Source organism: Hypanus sabinus, chromosome 28 (genome assembly GCF_030144855.1).
Source record: "Hypanus sabinus isolate sHypSab1 chromosome 28, sHypSab1.hap1, whole genome shotgun sequence".
Taxonomy (NCBI): Eukaryota; Metazoa; Chordata; class Chondrichthyes; order Myliobatiformes; family Dasyatidae; genus Hypanus; species Hypanus sabinus.
The window spans coordinates 45514057-45530659 of NC_082733.1; the positions used below are offsets into that span (position 1 = coordinate 45514057).

The following is a 16603-nucleotide window of genomic DNA, read 5'->3' on the forward strand; positions in this document are numbered from 1 at the left end:
TGGTCATCCCCTCAAAAACTGATTGTTTATACCTACGGTGGAATAGCAAGGTGCTTAACAAAAATGACAAATGATAAACAAATCAAAAGTTGAGCAAATGATCTGTTGCATCAGTTTAATATTGAGGAAAAATACAGAAAAATGCTAACAAAACATAACAGAACTAATGTAAAGTATTAAAATAACACAAATTATATAGGCATGTACTATGAGAGGTGCTGCAGAAATAAATGCATGCATGGATTGTCTCATAAGCCAACTATAAACACACAAGACCTATTCCTAGCTGTTCCCTCAATGATTCACAGATGTTGCCATCACACTGGAAGACAATCTTTATAATAGTTTAATCATTTCAAATAGAGTTGATATTACCAGATACTTCAATAATTCAAATGGAATATTTAGTGTTGCTGCACCAGAACACAGATCAAGTAAGGAGAGCAAATTGTAAACCATCGCTAGAGACAGACAGCTAATCTCTTCAATGTGATTTAAGACCTTTCATAATTATGTGTTGCCTTGGGCTGAACTCCAGCATATCACTGTAGAAACAGACAAATAAGCATTCAAATTAAGTTTCTTAAAGTGCTAATGCAAATCTTTGAGAAAAATCAATTTTTAGAACATGTGTTGGTAATTCTAGATAGTTATGCATCACCTTGTCATTAACTGGTGCATGCGTATTGGGATTAAATGCTTTGGAGTGCTGCCTGTGCAGCTTGCTGAGTGCGTTGTCATTGGCTAAGTGCCATCTCCAACATTGACATACAACATTCACAATGTGCATGCAAGAGTCCACTGAAAACAAAAGCTGGAAAAAAAGCAGGTGAAACCAAAGTAACCAGTGCACAACCACTGTGACGTCAGAGATGTAAAGAAAGCCCAGGAAGGGAGAGGTGCTCCTTAACAGAAAGTGATTAGACCTCATATCTATTCCTGCAATAAGATCCATGCTCAGTTACTCCACACACGATGGTTAATTGATTTACATTTTCAAATAAAAGCTACTCTTTGAAAAATACTAATTTCCAAGAGTATTGTGAAATTTATACAACCCTGGCAGGATATGGCTTTAACATGACCCACTTTCTTGAGCCTCTCCCGTAAGAGGAATTTGGTTTTTTACTTTCTCCCTGATTTTTGGGGGCAGATCTGGTATCTCCTGCCAACACTGTTCAGGTCTACCCTTACAACCTTAAGTAATTGACAAGGAACATTAGAGCTTGGAGGAGTGATTTTCTCTATATCCCTTAACACATTAAACAACTGCTATGTTACTCCTCAACTTTCAAACTTCATGGGAATGCAAGGCTAGACGGTGCAAACTCATTTAGCTTCAGTTTCACGGGGCCCCTCCTATACTGGTGCCTTGAGAAGTGAATCCAGCTCTATTCAATATTTGTTGCATTATCAAATCAATATATACATAGGCATGTAACATAGTACCCTGTTTGTGCAACAACGACACGACAATGAACACAACATTTGCCGGTGATTCTGATTCTGATTCCTGCTCATTTGTACCATGCATGGGGTATCACGGGGATGGAGTCTGAATTATAATATCACTTCCTTCCCTTTTAACCCTAGACCAACATTCTATCACACACTATTTTCCTTAGCCTTCCCCAAGGGAGAAGGCAGGGAATTTCAACGATATCAGCCACCTTGTTGGAAAGTAGATAGCAGTAGAGGTTATGGGGGATTTCACATTTCTCCACTGCAGCTAACTTCAACTACACTGGTACATCAGTTTGCACTAGTATCTCAGCAATCCTATAGGAACATGTCTGCACTGGTGTGGAAACAGTCTCCTAATAAAGAGAATGATCACTCATTAGCAAGTCAGACTGGTTGTTTGAATTAATAGATTAGTATATTTTATACACACAGCTTTTGCAAAAGTCTGAAAATAATCTGCAATACAACTTTTGGTTAATTTCAGGTGCAGCACAGTTACATCTTCAATTCAGCACTTGCTCTGGTTTTAGGTAGAAATATAGGCAACATTACTTCAAAGAAAAAGTATTACTTTTTTTAAAAGTATTTATAGCTTATATACACACACAGACATTTTGAGCAGTCTGCAGTTATTATGTACAGATACAGTCCCATCAGTTTATGTTTCTCCCAGTTATTTTTACAGAGTACAGAAAGATTCACTATAACTGATCTAGAAAGGCCGGTACAACAGGAAGTTATTGGAGAGAATCAAACAAGTATTTCTGTCTTATGAAGCAATGAAATTCTGGCTTGTGGAACTATTGCAAAACTACAAACTCCACTTGGGAACAGGATTTGACATTCTTGTAATCATTCTAATAGAGGTTTTAAATTCTGTTGCATAACTAAAGTTCATCTTTCTGGGATGCAGATACTGTGAGCACAATGGACAGTCACCCAGTTATGCTGTCATTGTGCAAGTGTTTGCTTCTGCGTTGTCTTTCTAAGTACATGCCCAACGCAGCCAGGTATAACACTAACAGAGAAGAATGAAGTGCCGAATGCTGCTATGTGGCTAAGTCAGCTACACAAAGCTCCAACGAGCTGTAGAAGAGGATGTAGGCAGCGGATGACCTCACTGAAGAAGCAGATATCTCTGAGACTTCGTGGTCATCAAATTTGAACCAGCGTTGCTTCACTGCATTCTTGCAGTAGGCTGTGTAGTGCCCTCCATCCAGTCCTCCATAATGGTTCTAATCCAAATTAAAAACATTAAACCACATTAGCAAGATCTTCAGACTGTCTAATGATGTCACCATTATAGAGCAAAAGATTTTCAGAATTTGATGCAGGTATTAATTGTTGACTGCAATGAAGTTTCATGTAACCAGCAGAGGTCACATGTAATTACAGAGCCATCCAGCTGGAAATGCCAGGGGTCTGAATCAGGCTCGAGAGTACTGCCCATTCCTTGTGTCAGAAGGGAGTGGGATGAGGGGTAGACCAACAGAGAAATAGTGTCAGTAATCAGAAGTGGGGGGGGGGGAGGGAGGGGCAAGGGGAGATGGGAATCTCAATCAAACCTACAAAATATTGAAAGGCCTAGTTAGAGTTTATGTGGAGAGGGTGTTTCATATAATGGGGAGTCTAGGGCCAGAGGGCATAGCCACAGAATAGAGTGATGTACATTTAGAACAGAGATGAGCAGAAACTTTAGCCAGAGAGTGGTGAATCTGTGGAATCCATTGTAATGCCTGCACTGTTTTTGTGCACTTTATGCAGTCCAGTGTAGGTCTGTAGTCTGGTATAGCTTTCTCTGTTTTTTTTTATTACATAGTTCAATCTAGTTTTTTGTACTGTGTCATGTAAACCATGGTCCTGAAAAACATCTCATTTTTACTATGCACTGTACCAACAGTTATGGTCGAAATGAAAGTAAAAGTTGACTTGACTTGACTTGACACAGGCAGCTGTATATGTATATTTATGTATTTATGCCTTTATGTATATTTAAAGAGAAGGTTGACAGGTTCTTGATTAGTAAGGTTTCTCCTTGGAAAACTAAATGGACTAAGGCCTATTTTAGCATGTGCCCCCCAAGTACCCCAAAACCACACCCTTAATAGTAGACCCCAACATCATCTTATCCACTGGCTAACTGGCCTATAATTTCCTTGTCAATGATTTAGATAACAGAATTGATGGCTTTGTGGCAAAGTTTGCAGATGATAGAGAGGTAGGTAGTGCTGAGGAAGCAATGCGATCGCAGAAGGACTTAGACAAATTGGAAGAATGGGCAAAAAAGTGGCAGATGGAATAGTGTTGGGAAATGTATGCAATGCATTTTGGTAAAAGGAGCAATACTGCAGACCATTATCTAAATGGGGAGAAAATTCAAACATCAGAGGTGCAGAGGGACTTAGGCTACATCCACATTAGATCGGATAATTTTGAAAACGTCGGTTTCGCGTAAAAACAATAGGCATCCACACTAAGCGTTTTTGAAAATATCTCTATCCCCATTGAAACAGATTTTGGCGAATCTCCTCCTAGTGGGCATGCGCAGGCCACATCTACAGAAAAAAGCGACATGTTTAATGTCGAATCGCGCTGCAAAAGTGCACGATTGTGCAGTTACAGACTAGAAAAACTTAAACATTGGCTCTTGCACAGGAGAACTTAAAAGTAAAAAAAAAACAAATACTGGAGCAACTCACAGGAAGTTCACAGACAGATTCACCCAGCTGATGATGAACATTGAAAAACTGACTAACTCTGTTGCATTAATAAGGCACCTTGTTAAACGTGTAAAACATGTCTGCATCAGTGTTATCTTGTATTTCCATACAATGTTACATCAGGCTGTTAGACGTCTATTGTCAGAGAAGTACTTGCATAAATAGGTAAACTACCTTCATACGAGCAAGGACAGAAAACAGGGCAAAGTGAGTATACTTATTTATTAAGTTATGGGGTCAAAGTATTTGGTGAGTACATTTCTAACTCTTCTGGCTTCAGTCTCTTTGCCATCTGTTCTGAAATTGTTAGGTCATGTTCAAGAAAACAATGAAATGGCGCGCTGCCGTCTGACAGATTTTCAGATTTCTCCGGTTACCCTGTCCACACTGATCTGCCTGAGCAGCGTTTTCAAAAATACCCACCCTGGAAAGCATTTCTGAACAGCTCCGGTTTCGGGGGATGAAAACGCCGTTTTAGTGTGGACAGAAGGTAAAAACGAAGAGAAAAAGCTTTGGTTATGGATTTATCCGGTGTAGTGTGGACGTAGCCTTAGGAGTACTCATGCAAGACTCCCAGAAGGTTAACTTACAGGTTGAGTCTCTGGTAAAGAAGGCAAGTGCAATGTTGGCATTTATTTCAAAGGGAAAAAAATATAAAAGCAAGGAGATAATGCTGAGTCATTATAAGACACTAGTCAGGCTGCATTTGGAGTATTATTAACAGTTTTGTGTCCCATATCTCAGAAAGGATGTGTTGTCATTGGAGAGAGTCCAGAGGAGGTTCACAAGGATTATTCTGGGAATGAAGGGGTTAACATATGAGGAATGTTTGGCAGCTTTTGGCCTGTACTCACTGGAACTTAGAAGAACGTGGAGGGATCTGATTGAAACCTACCAAATATTGAAAGGACTAGAACAACTGGACGTGAAGAGGATGTTTCCTATTGTGGGAGTGTCTAGAACTAGAAGGCAGGACATAGCCTCAAAATTGAGGGATGACCTTTTAGAACTGAGGTAGGGAGGAATTTTTTTTAGCCAAAGAGCAGTGGATCTGTGGAATATTCTGCCACAGACTGCGGTGGAGGCCAAGTCTGTGTGTTTATTTAAAGCAGAAGTTGACTGTTTCCCGATTGGTCAGGGCATCAAAGGATCTGACGGGAAGGCAGGTGTATGGGGTTGAGTGGGATCTGGAATCAGCATGATGGGCTGAGTGGCCTAGTTCTGCTCCTGCATCTCATAGTCAACAGCATAGAGAAGATTCACCATGATATCGTCTGGACTGGATGGTTTCAGTTTGCTGGCTTGGATATGCTGTTAATGCTGAGCAGTAACGTGATAGAGTGATGATACAAAATTACATTGATAAAGTAGATAGCCAAAACCTGTTTCCCTTGAAAAGATAGCTGAAATGAGAGGAATTGCTTTACAGTCAGGAAGTGATTTAAAGGGAATCTGACAGGTAAATTTTCCATAGAAGGAGCTGCCAGATGAGGTGGTGTGTCTATGCAGTATGACTATGCAGCCCTCTTACATCTGCATTCCACTTCAGTAAAATGACAGGCTCAGATATGCAGCAATAACTACTTACCGACACTGCATACAAATTGTATTTTTTCACGTTGTTCTTTGGACCAATCATGTAGTTTGACAACTCCAGATTCTCCAACGGAAAGTCAACGTTGGTTTGCAGCTTCTGCTTCCATCTCCCCTCATAAGAGAATCTGTGATTGAAAGCACAATGAGGTGAGAACCAAGCAGAGTGCCAGCTGACTCGGAGGCAATCTCTCACCCTTCGCCGAGTTTAGGAGAGTACTGGCTGAGGAAAGGAGCTGAACGGAAAGGGAGAGATTCTGCAGAGAAGAGGGATTGGTACAGCATTACAATCCTCCATTCTACAATTCCATCAGCACAGGCTCCAGCACAGTACAGTCCCATCCTGTTGGCACAGTATAGGCCCATCAGCACAAGTTCCAGCACAGTACAGTCCCACTGGCACAAACTCCAGCACAGTACAGTCCTGTCCCGTTGGCACAAGCTCCAACACAGTACTGTCCCATCCTGTTGGCACAAGCTCTAGCACAGTACAGTCCCGTCCCGTTGGCACAAGCTCTAGCACAGTACAGTCCCATCAGCACAAGCTCACACACAGTGCAGTCCCATCCCTTCGGCACAAACTCCTTCATGATGTCTCTGCCTCTGCACTCACTACCCACAAGTACATTTTTCAAAGTGGAAGGTAATATTGGGCACAGCTTTGACCAATTTATCCACTCAGTATGACGCTGAGATTCACTTTGCTTGTTCAAGGGGAGCTAATACAGAGAAGCTCCTTTCAGGTGAGCACAGCTGGCAACCTATTGCAGAGCTCACCGTTTCAGGTGCACCAGTAGGATAGGGGGCAGCTTCCAGATCTCCAGCTTCTTTGTGGAGTCCCGGTGTGCCTTACAGTTGCTACAATGGAAGCGATTGTTGTCAGTCAGTTTCTCTTCTTTGGAAAATAATTTGAGACAATCCTTTAAAAGAAAATGGTAATTTTAATTAAATGTAAGCAACCAAATCCACAATTAGAAACACATTTTAGAATGTTGAAAATATCCTCCAATGGTCTGCAAGAATCAATATGGGTGTGACAACTTGAGGGGAGGGAACTGAATGCACACAGTCATCAATATTTATTAATCCTTGCAGTGGTCAGGTAAAGCTCTTTGAGCCAGTATGTCCATTCATTCCAATCTCGCTGACCAGCAATGCTTTGGCCATTTAAGTGCTCAAGTTAGTCCTTCATCCATGTTGTGATAATACTTACCCCCATCATGCACTTGGGCAGTACTCTTCAGAATCCAAAACCTTCTGGGTGAAAAACTTCTTGTACCCATCCTCTCTAAACATCTTTTAATGGAAATCCATGCCCACCAGCTCCAAACACCTTGCTCATTGGGCACAACTTCCTACTATCTACCCTACCCACGCCACTCATTTTCTAGTCCCCCAGTGAAGATAAGACCAGCCACACTTGGATTTCCTTGGAATTGAAACAGTCCACCCTCAGCAATACCCTGGTGGTTGCCCACTACAGTTTGTTTTTGCTATAGTGAGGTGACTAGAACAATACATATGCTACAGTCCATCTTCTCACCAAGTGCAGACCTTTTCAATTCATTTGAATGAAATGATTGACAAAGCAACAAACACAAAATGGTGGAGGAACTCAGCAGGACAGGCAACATCTACGGAAAATTGTAACAGTCAACATTTCAGGCCTTTGTCAGGACTCATATATGTGTGTGTGCTTTGGATTTCCAGCATTTGCAGATTTCCTTGTGTTTGAAATGGTTGACAAAACATCTCTCCTCGACCTACATCTAAAGAGTGACGACAGCAGACAATTCACCTCTAATGAACAAACTATGGCTACTATCTATCAGAACCCCAGAAAGCAAATCAGGAGCACAATTTCTGACCAATTACAGTTCCTCCTTCCAACCACAGTCTCCGAACAATCACACTGAATAAAGCAACTTTTGAACAGTTACAAATCATGAAGAAGCATTTTCTATAAAACTCAAGAAAGTCCATGATTACCTGCAGAGTACATTTGCTGGAAGATGGAAGAGGCAGAGACAGGTACATAAATGCCTCAAAAGTCCGGGACCGTTTATGACAAGTCAAGCACTGAACCGTCGATTTAAACTGCCCCTGGAACAGGGCAACAATGATGGACTTGTTGAGCAGTTTGTGCTTCTTCCAGGCTAAATCAGCTGCTCTTGAATCATCCAAGTTGTCATTATTTTCCTCTTTGTATCTCTTCCGTTCAGCCTGAAGAAAACCAAAGTTAATTGTCAATATAGTGAAAATAACTGGGCTGTCAGTGCAGTGGGATTTCCCTAGTTATATAATCATGTAACAATTACAGCATGGAAACAGGCCATCTTGGCTCTTCTAGTCTGTGCTTACTCTCACCTAGTCCCACTGACCCGCACTCTGCCCATAACCCTCCATACCTTTCCTGTCCATATACCTATCCAATTTTGCTTTGTGACAATACCGAACCTGCCTCTACCACTTCTACTGGAAGCTCATTCCACACAGCTACCACTCTGAGTAAAGAAATTCCCCCTCATGTTACCCTTAAACTTTTGCCCCCTAAGTCTCAGCTCATGTCCTCTTGTTTGAGTCTCCCCTACTCTCAATGGAAAAAGCCTATCCACGTCAACTCTATCTATTCCCCTCATAATTTTAAATACCTCTGTCAAGTCCCCCCTCAACCTTCTATGCTCAAAAGAATAAAGACCTAACTTGTTCAATCTTTCCCTGTAACTTAGGTGCTGAGACCCAGGTAACATTCTAGTAAATCTTCTCTGTACTCTCTCTATTTTGTTGACATCTTTCTTATAATTTGGTGACCAGAACTGTACACAATACTCCAAATTTGGTCTCACCAATGCCTTGTACAATTTTAACATTACATCCCAACTCCTATACTCAATGCTCTGATTTATAAAGGCCAACATACCAAAAGCTTTCTTCACCACCCTATCCACATGATATTCCACCTTCAGGGAACTATGCACCATTATTCCTAGATCACTCGGTTCTACTGTATTCCTCAATGCCCTGCCATTTACCACGTATGTCCTATTTGGATTATTCCTACCAAAATGTAGAACCTCACACTTATCAGCATTAAACTCCATCTGCCATCGTTCAGCCCACTCTTCTAACTGCCCTAAATCTCTCTGCAAGCTTTGAAAACCTACCTCATTATCCACAACGCCACCTACAAAGTCACTATATTGCTAGGCCTACATAACAATACCCTTCATTTCAGATGCCTGGTATGCAGCTTGGAGAACAACTTGCATCAGAAATAGTAAGCTATTTAGCCTCCCAAGACTGTAATGCCATTCATTTATAGTGTGACTGGTCCTTGGTCAGAAAAATCCACTGTTTTATACTTTAGGCCCAAAGGATATAGATAGATAGATACTTTATTTATCCCCAAGGGGAAATACAACATTTTTCCAGTGTCCCATACACTTATTGTAGCAAAACTAATTACATGCAGTATTTAACTCAGTATAAATATGATATGCATCTAAAATCACCCTCCCAAAAAGCATTAATAAATAGCTTTTAAAAAGTTCTTAAATAGTTTACTAAAGTGCATTGAGTGGTAACTTAAGCTCAGTCCTAACCCCGGCACTTAACATGTCTTGCCCCTGGTGGTTGAATTGTAGAGCCGAATGGCATTGGGGAGTAATGATCTCTTCATCCTGTCTGAGGAGCATTGCATTGACAGCAACCTGCCGCTGAAGCTGCTTCTCTGTCTCTGGATGGTGCTGTGCAGAGGATGTTCAGGGTTTTCCATGATTGACCGTAGCCTACTCAGCGCCCTCCACTCTGCCACCGATGTCATACTCTCCAGTTCTGTGCCCACAACAGAGCCCACCTTCCTTACCAGCTTATTAAGACGTGAGGCGTCCCTCTTCTTAATGCTGCCTCCCCAGCACGCCACCACAAAGAAGAGGGCGCTCTCCACAACTGACCGATAGAACATCTTCAGCATCTCACTACAAACACTGAATGACGCCAGCCTTCTGAGGAAGTACAGTGAGGAAGGATATGATGCTATTCTGTAATCAGTTACACCCAATCTGTACCTCAGCTTTAGACCCCAGAATGTGATTCTGTAATCAGTTACACGCAATCTGTACCTTAACTTTAGATCAATAGAATGTGATTCTGTAATCAGTTATAACCAATCTGTACCTCAGCTTTAGACCCACAGAATGTAATTCTGTAATCAGTTATAACCAATCTGTACCTCAGCTTTAGACCCACAGAATGTAATTTTGTAATCAGTTATACCCGATCTGTACTTCAGCTTTCTATGTAGAGCTCTGCTCTGTATTGAAACCTACACATTAGCAAAATTACATCACAAATGGTATAATTCACTAACAGACAAGGAATCTCTGCCTTGCACACACAGTGTGGTGTCACATCTTACTTCGTTTAGATCTTCATGAAGACCATCCATAAGGAACAGGAGCAGCTCCTGGGAATCCTGTTGTACGTATCCTGCAAACGTATCGTTTATTTTTCCTATGCGACCCTTGAAGTCTCGTGGACTGATGCATTTGTATTGTCCTGACCACAAAGTCTTCATTATTATACCAAACTCTTCAGCCACTTCACCTTTATGGCCAAGAATGTTTGATCTACAAGAAGAAATATATATCACAATTATTCATTATACAGAGTGCCTATAAAAATATTCACCCCTTTGGAAGTTTTAATGTTTTATTGTTTTACAGCATTGAATCACAGTGGTTTTAATTTGGCTTTTTTGACACTGATAACAGAAGAGCCTCTTTTGTGTCAAAGTAAAAACAAAATACAATCTGGTCTAAATTTATTACAATTATTTAACACAAAATAATTGACTTGCATCATTACTCACCCCGTTCAAGTTAGTATTTGGTAGACACACCTTTGGCAGCAATTACAGCCTTGGGTGTGCAGGTATGTCCCTATCAGATTTGCAGATCTGGACTGCAATTTTCCCCCATTCTTCCTTACAAAACTGCTCAAACTCTTGTCAAATTGCATGAAGATCGTTCTCAATTAGATTTGATGTTTGGACTTTGACCTGGCCACTCCAGGACATTAACTTTGAAACAAGAGAAAATCAGCAGATGCTGGACATCCATGCAATACATACAAAATGCTGGAGCAGGCCAGGCAGCATTAATGGAAAAAAGTACAGTCGATGTCTTGGGACAAAACCCTTCAGTAGCTCACTAACTTTGTTGTGTTTAAGCCATTCCTGTGTAGGTTTGGCTTTATGCTTGGGGTCATTGTCTTCCTGAAAAACAAATCTTCTCCAAGTTGCAGTTCTTTTGCAGACTGCATCAGTTTTTTCTCCAGGATTTCCCTGTATTTTGCTGCATTCATTTTACTGTCTACCTTCACAAGACCTCCAGGGCCTGCTGCAGTGAAGCATCTCCACAGCATGATGCAGCCACCACCATGCTTCTTGGTAGGGATGGTGTGTTTTTAATGATGTGTGGTGTTTGGCTTTCGCCAAACATAGCATTTAGTCTTGATGGCCAAAAAAGTGGAAAGTGGCCAGTAAAGGAGTGGAGCTTTGAGGCTTTGACTCAGGGAGTGGCCTTGACAAGGGAAGTGCCTTGTGAGGAAAGTGCGAGTCTTTGGCTCGAGAGTCTTCGGCGAGGAGGCTGAGGGAGGAGACTACGCCACAGTTGGAGAGGGTGAGAGGTGGTGAAGAGATAACGGGTAAACTGTTGTGGGAGGTTAGGGACACTGATGGCGCCTCCGGCTGCTACAACTGTGAAAAGCGTGTCCAGGTTCAGCTCCTGAAGGACCGTGTTGGGGAAATGGAGAGGTAACTGGATGACCTCAGGTTCATCTGGGAAAATGAGAGTTTTCTGGACAGGACCTACAGCGAGATCGTTACACCGAAGATACCGGAGGAGAGAACAGGGGCAACGATGAGGAAGGGATTGATGCTTGGAGTACAGGAGACCCCGGGGGATGAGCCTCTTGAAAACAGGTTCACCCTTCTTGGAAGCTGTTGGGACAGAAGACACTGCCAGTCTGAGAGGCGGACAGGCCTGCGAGTCAAAAGTTGGCACTGAAGCAAAGCCAAAGAGACAGACGTCAGGCAGAGCAGAGGTAGTAGGGGACTCCATAGTGAGAGGTACAGAAAGGAGTTTCTGCGGGATTTAAGGATGGTGTGTTGCCTCCCTGGAGCCAGGATCCAGGATGCCATGGATCGACTGCAGGGCATCCTCAAGGGTGAAGGTGAACAGCCAGAAGTGGTAGTGCACATGTTGGCACAAATGATGTTGCGAAGAAGAGGAAAGAAATTCTGCAGCATGACTTCAGAGAACTCAGAAGAAGGCTAAAAAGCAGGACCTCCAGGGTGGTTATCTCCGGTTTGCTTCCAGTTCCTTGTGCTGGTGAGGGCAGGAACAGGGAGATATGGGATCTCAATGTGTGGCAAGCAGGGTTTTAGATTCTTAGACCACTGGGATCTGTTTTGGGATAAGGATAAATCGTACAAAAGGGACGGGTTGCACCTTAACAGGCAGGGGATCAGCATTCTGGCAGGCAGGTTTGCCACTGATACATGTGTGTGTTTAAACTAATGGGGGGGGGGGGGGAGAGGAGACGAACTGGAAATATAAGGATGGAGTTAAAGGGAAAGAGAGAATAAGAAAAGTTAAGAAAGTCAACAGAATTGATGGGGCAGAAAGCTCAGGAAAGGATCAGAGAGTATGGCCAGGTGCAATAAGGATCAATGTGAGAAGCGAGGGAAGTAATGGATTAAAAGTATTATATATGAATGTACGAAGTATAAGAAATAAAGTGGATGAGCTTGAGGCTCAGTTGGAAATTGGCAAGTATGAGTTAAGAATAACAGAGACATGGCTGCAAGAGGACCAGGGCTAGGAAATGAATATTCAAGGATATACATCCTATCGAAAGGACAAACAGGTGGGCAGAGGTGGTGAAGTGGCTCTGCTGGTGTAGAATGAAATTCAGTCTCTTGCGAGGGGTGACATAGAATCAGGAGATGTAGAATCAGTATGGATAGAACTGAGAAATTGTAAGGGCAAAAAGACCCTAATGGGAGTTATCTACAGGCCCTCAAATAGTAGCCTGGATATAGGGTGCAAGTTGAATCAAGAGCTAAAATTAGTTGTAATGGGGGATTTCAACATGCAGGTAGACTGGGAAAATCAGGCTGGTGCTGGACCCCAAGAACGGGAGTTTGTGGAGTGCATCCGAGATGGATTCTTAGAGCAGCTTGTACTGGAGCCTACCAGGGAGAAGGGAATTCTGGATCTAGTGTTGTGTAACAAAATGGATTTGATAAGGGATCTCAAGGTAAAGAAGCCATTAGGAGGTAGTGACCATAATATGATAAGTTTTAATCTACAATTTGAGAGGGAGAACGGAAAATTGGAAGTGTCAGTATTACAGTTGAACAAAGGGGACTATGGAGCCATGAGGGAGGAACTAGCCAAAGTTGACTGGAAGGATACCCTAGCAGAGATGACAGTGGAACAATGGCAGGTATTTCTGGGAATAATACAGAAGGTGCAGGATCAGTTCATTCCAAAGAGGAAGAAAGATTCTAAGGGAAGTAGGGGGTGACCGTGGCTGACAAGGGAAGTCAAGGACAATATAAAAATAAAAGAGAAGTATAACATAGTAAAGATGAGTGGGAAGCCAGAGGATTGGGAAACTTTTAAAGAGCAACAGAAGATTACTAAAAAGGCAATACGGGGAGAAAAGATGAGGTTTGAATGTAAGCTAGCCAAGAATATAATAAAGGAGGATATTAAAAGCTTCCTTAGGTATGTGAAGAGGAAAAAATTAGTTAAGACCAAAGTTGGGCCCTTGAAGGCAGAAACGGGTGAATTTATTATGGGGAACAAGAAAATGGCTGACGAGTTGAACAGGTACTTTGGATCTGTCTTCACTAGGGAAGACAATCAATCAATCTCCCAGATGTAATAGTGGCCAGAGGACCTAGGGTAATGGAGGAACTGAAGAAAATTCACATTAGGCAGAAAATGGTGTTGGGTAGACTGATGGGACTGAAGGCTGATAAATCCGCAGGGCCTGATGGTCTGCATCCCAGGGTACTTAAGGAGGTGGCTCTAGAAATTGTGGATGCATTGATAATCATTTTCTAATGTTCTATAGATTCAGGATCAGTTCCTGAGGATTGGAGGATAGCTAATGTTATCCCACTTTCTAAGAAAGGAGGGAGAGAGAAAACAGGGAATTATAGACCAGTTAGCCAGACGTCAGTGGTGAGGAAGATATTGGAGTCAATTATAAAAGAGGAAATAATGGCACATTTGGATAGCAGTAACAGGATCGGTCCGAGTCAGCATGGATTTACAAAGGAGAAATCATGCTTGACTAATCTTCTGGAACTTTTTTGGGGATGTAACTATAAAAATGGACAAGGGAGAGCCAGTGGATGTAGTCTACCTGGACTTTCAGAAAGCCCTTGATAAGGTCCCACATAGGAGATTAGTGAGCAAAATTAGAGCACATAGTATTGGGGGTAGGGTACTAACATAGATAGAAAATTGGTTGGCAGACAGGAAACAAAGTGCAGGGATTAATGGGTCCTTTTCAGAATAGCAGGCAGTGACTAGTGGGGTACCACAAGGCTTGGTCCTGGGTCCGCAGCTATTTACAATATACATTAATGATTTAGATGAAGGGATTAAAAGTAACATTAGCAAATTTGCAGAAGACACAAAGCTGGGTGGCAGTGTGAAATATGAGGATGATGTTAGAGAATGCAGGGTGAATTGGACAGGTTGGGTGAGTGGGCAGATGCACGGCAGATGCAGTTTAATGTGGATAAATGTGAGGTTATCCACTTTGGTGGCAAGAACAGGAAGGCAGATTACTATCTGAATGGTGTCAAGTTAGGAAAAGAGGAAGTACAACGAGATCTGGGTGTCCTTGTTCATCAGTCATTGAAAGTAAGCATTCAGGTACAGCAGGCAGTGAGGAAAGCTAATAGAATGTTGGCCTTCATAACAAGGGGAGTTGAGTATAGGAGCAAAGAGGTCATTCTGCAGTTGTACAGGGCCCTGGTGAGACCACACCTGGAGTATTGTGTTCCGTTTTGGTCTCCAAATTTGAGGAAGGCCATTCTTGCTATTGAGGGAGTGCAGTGTAGGTTCACGAGGTTGGTTCCTGGGATGGCGGGGGTGTTGAAAGATTGGAGCGACTGGGCTTGTATACACTGGAATTTAGACGGACGACAGGGGATCTGATTGAAACATTTAAGATTATTAAGGGATTGGACACGCTAGAGGCAGGAAACATGTTCCCGATGTTGGGTGAGTCCAGAACTAGAGGCCACAGTTTAAGAATAAGGGTAGGCCATTTAGAACAGAATTGAGAAAAAACTTTTTCACCCAGAGTTGTGAATCTATGGAATGCTCTGCCTCAGAAAGCAGTGGAGGCCAATTCTCTGGATGCTTTCAAGAAAGAGATAAAGATAGCAGAGTCAAGGGATATGGGGAGAAGGCAGGAACGGGTTACTGATTGTGGATGATCAGCTATGATCACAGTGAATGGCGGTGCTGGCTCGAAGGGCCTACTCCAGCACCTATTGTCTATAACTCAATTCTAGTTTCATTTGACCATACAAGATTCTTCCAGCTGACTTCAAAGCCTCCCACATGCCTTCTGGCAAACTCTAGCTGAGATTTCAAATAAGTTTTTTTCCCCCAACAATGGCTTTCTCTTTGCCACTCTCCCATAAATCTCCAACTGGTGAAGCACCTGGGCAACAGTTGTTGCATTCGCAGTCTCTTCCATCTCAGCCACTAAAACTTGTAACACCGCCAGAGTTGTCATAGGTCTCTTGGTGGCCTCTCTCACTTGGCCCCTTCTTAAATGGTCACTCAGTTTTAGAAGACAGCCTGCTCTAGGCAGATTTACAACTTTCCATTTCTTGATAATTGACTTAACTGTACTCCAAGGGATATTCAGTGGCTAAGAAATTTTCTTGCATCCATCTTCTGACTTGTGCTTTTCAATAACCTTTTCGCGGAGTTGCTTGGAGTGTTCTTTTGTCTTCATGGTGTAGTTTTTGCCAGATTTCTGACTGACCAGCAGTTGGATCTTTCAGATACAGGTGTAATTTTACTATATTGAAACACCTTGACTGCACCAGGTGATCTCCATTTAACTAATTATGTGACTACAAAAACCTTTTGGCTGCTCCAGTGTTAATTTTGTTTGTTATATTAAAGGAGGTGAATACTTACGCAATCAATTACTTTGTGTTTTATACTTGTAATTAACTTAGATCGCTTTGTAGAGACCTGTTTTCATTTTAACACGAAAGAGTATTTTTCTGTAAGTGTGTCAAAAAAGCCGAATTAAATCCACTGTGATTCAATGTTATAAAACAATAAAAGATGAAAGCTTTCAAGGGAGGGTGAATACTTTTTATTGGCATAAATTATGCCAATGGGGCACGACTATGCAAGCGCGTGAAGGTTGGCCTATGAGACAATGGGAGATTTTAAAAAACGAGTGGATTGAGAGGGGGAAGGTAATTTCTTTGGCAGTTTGAATGGGGCATGACTGCGCAAGCGCATGAAGGTCGGCCTGTGAGACAGCGGGAGAGTTTAAGAAGTGAGCAAATTAACAGTGCAGGCATTGGAGGAGCGGGTGACAGAGTAGTGGGAGACAGAGTAGGAAGTAGAGTAGGCTCGAGAGGCTTTGGCGAGCAGAGGCTGAGGACGAGCTTGCTCCCAGTGAGGTAAGGCCAGGTAAGCTCCTTTAATTAATCTAATTAGCTTAGAAGTAGGTAATGGAGGCAGCAGTTAGGGCAGTCGGGT

At 42.3% G+C, this 16603-nt stretch overlaps 1 protein-coding gene across 8 annotated transcripts in view; it reads right to left on the reverse strand.

Annotated features, from left to right (window-relative positions):
- Positions 1-89: 89 nt before the first annotated feature.
- The window catches only part of usp8 (ubiquitin specific peptidase 8), a 51687-nt gene continuing 35173 nt past the window's right edge, over positions 90-16603 (reverse strand). For all 8 annotated transcript variants that reach the window (XM_059953121.1, XM_059953120.1, XM_059953117.1 and 5 more), the window contains 5 exons: positions 10195-10405; positions 7767-8000; positions 6555-6697; positions 5773-5905; positions 90-2699 (listed from right to left, as the gene is read on the reverse strand). In XM_059953121.1, coding sequence (XP_059809104.1) covers positions 2514-2699; positions 5773-5905; positions 6555-6697; positions 7767-8000; positions 10195-10405 — 907 coding nt within the window. In that variant the 3' untranslated portion in view covers positions 90-2513. The remainder of the gene's footprint in view (positions 2700-5772; positions 5906-6554; positions 6698-7766; positions 8001-10194; positions 10406-16603) is intronic.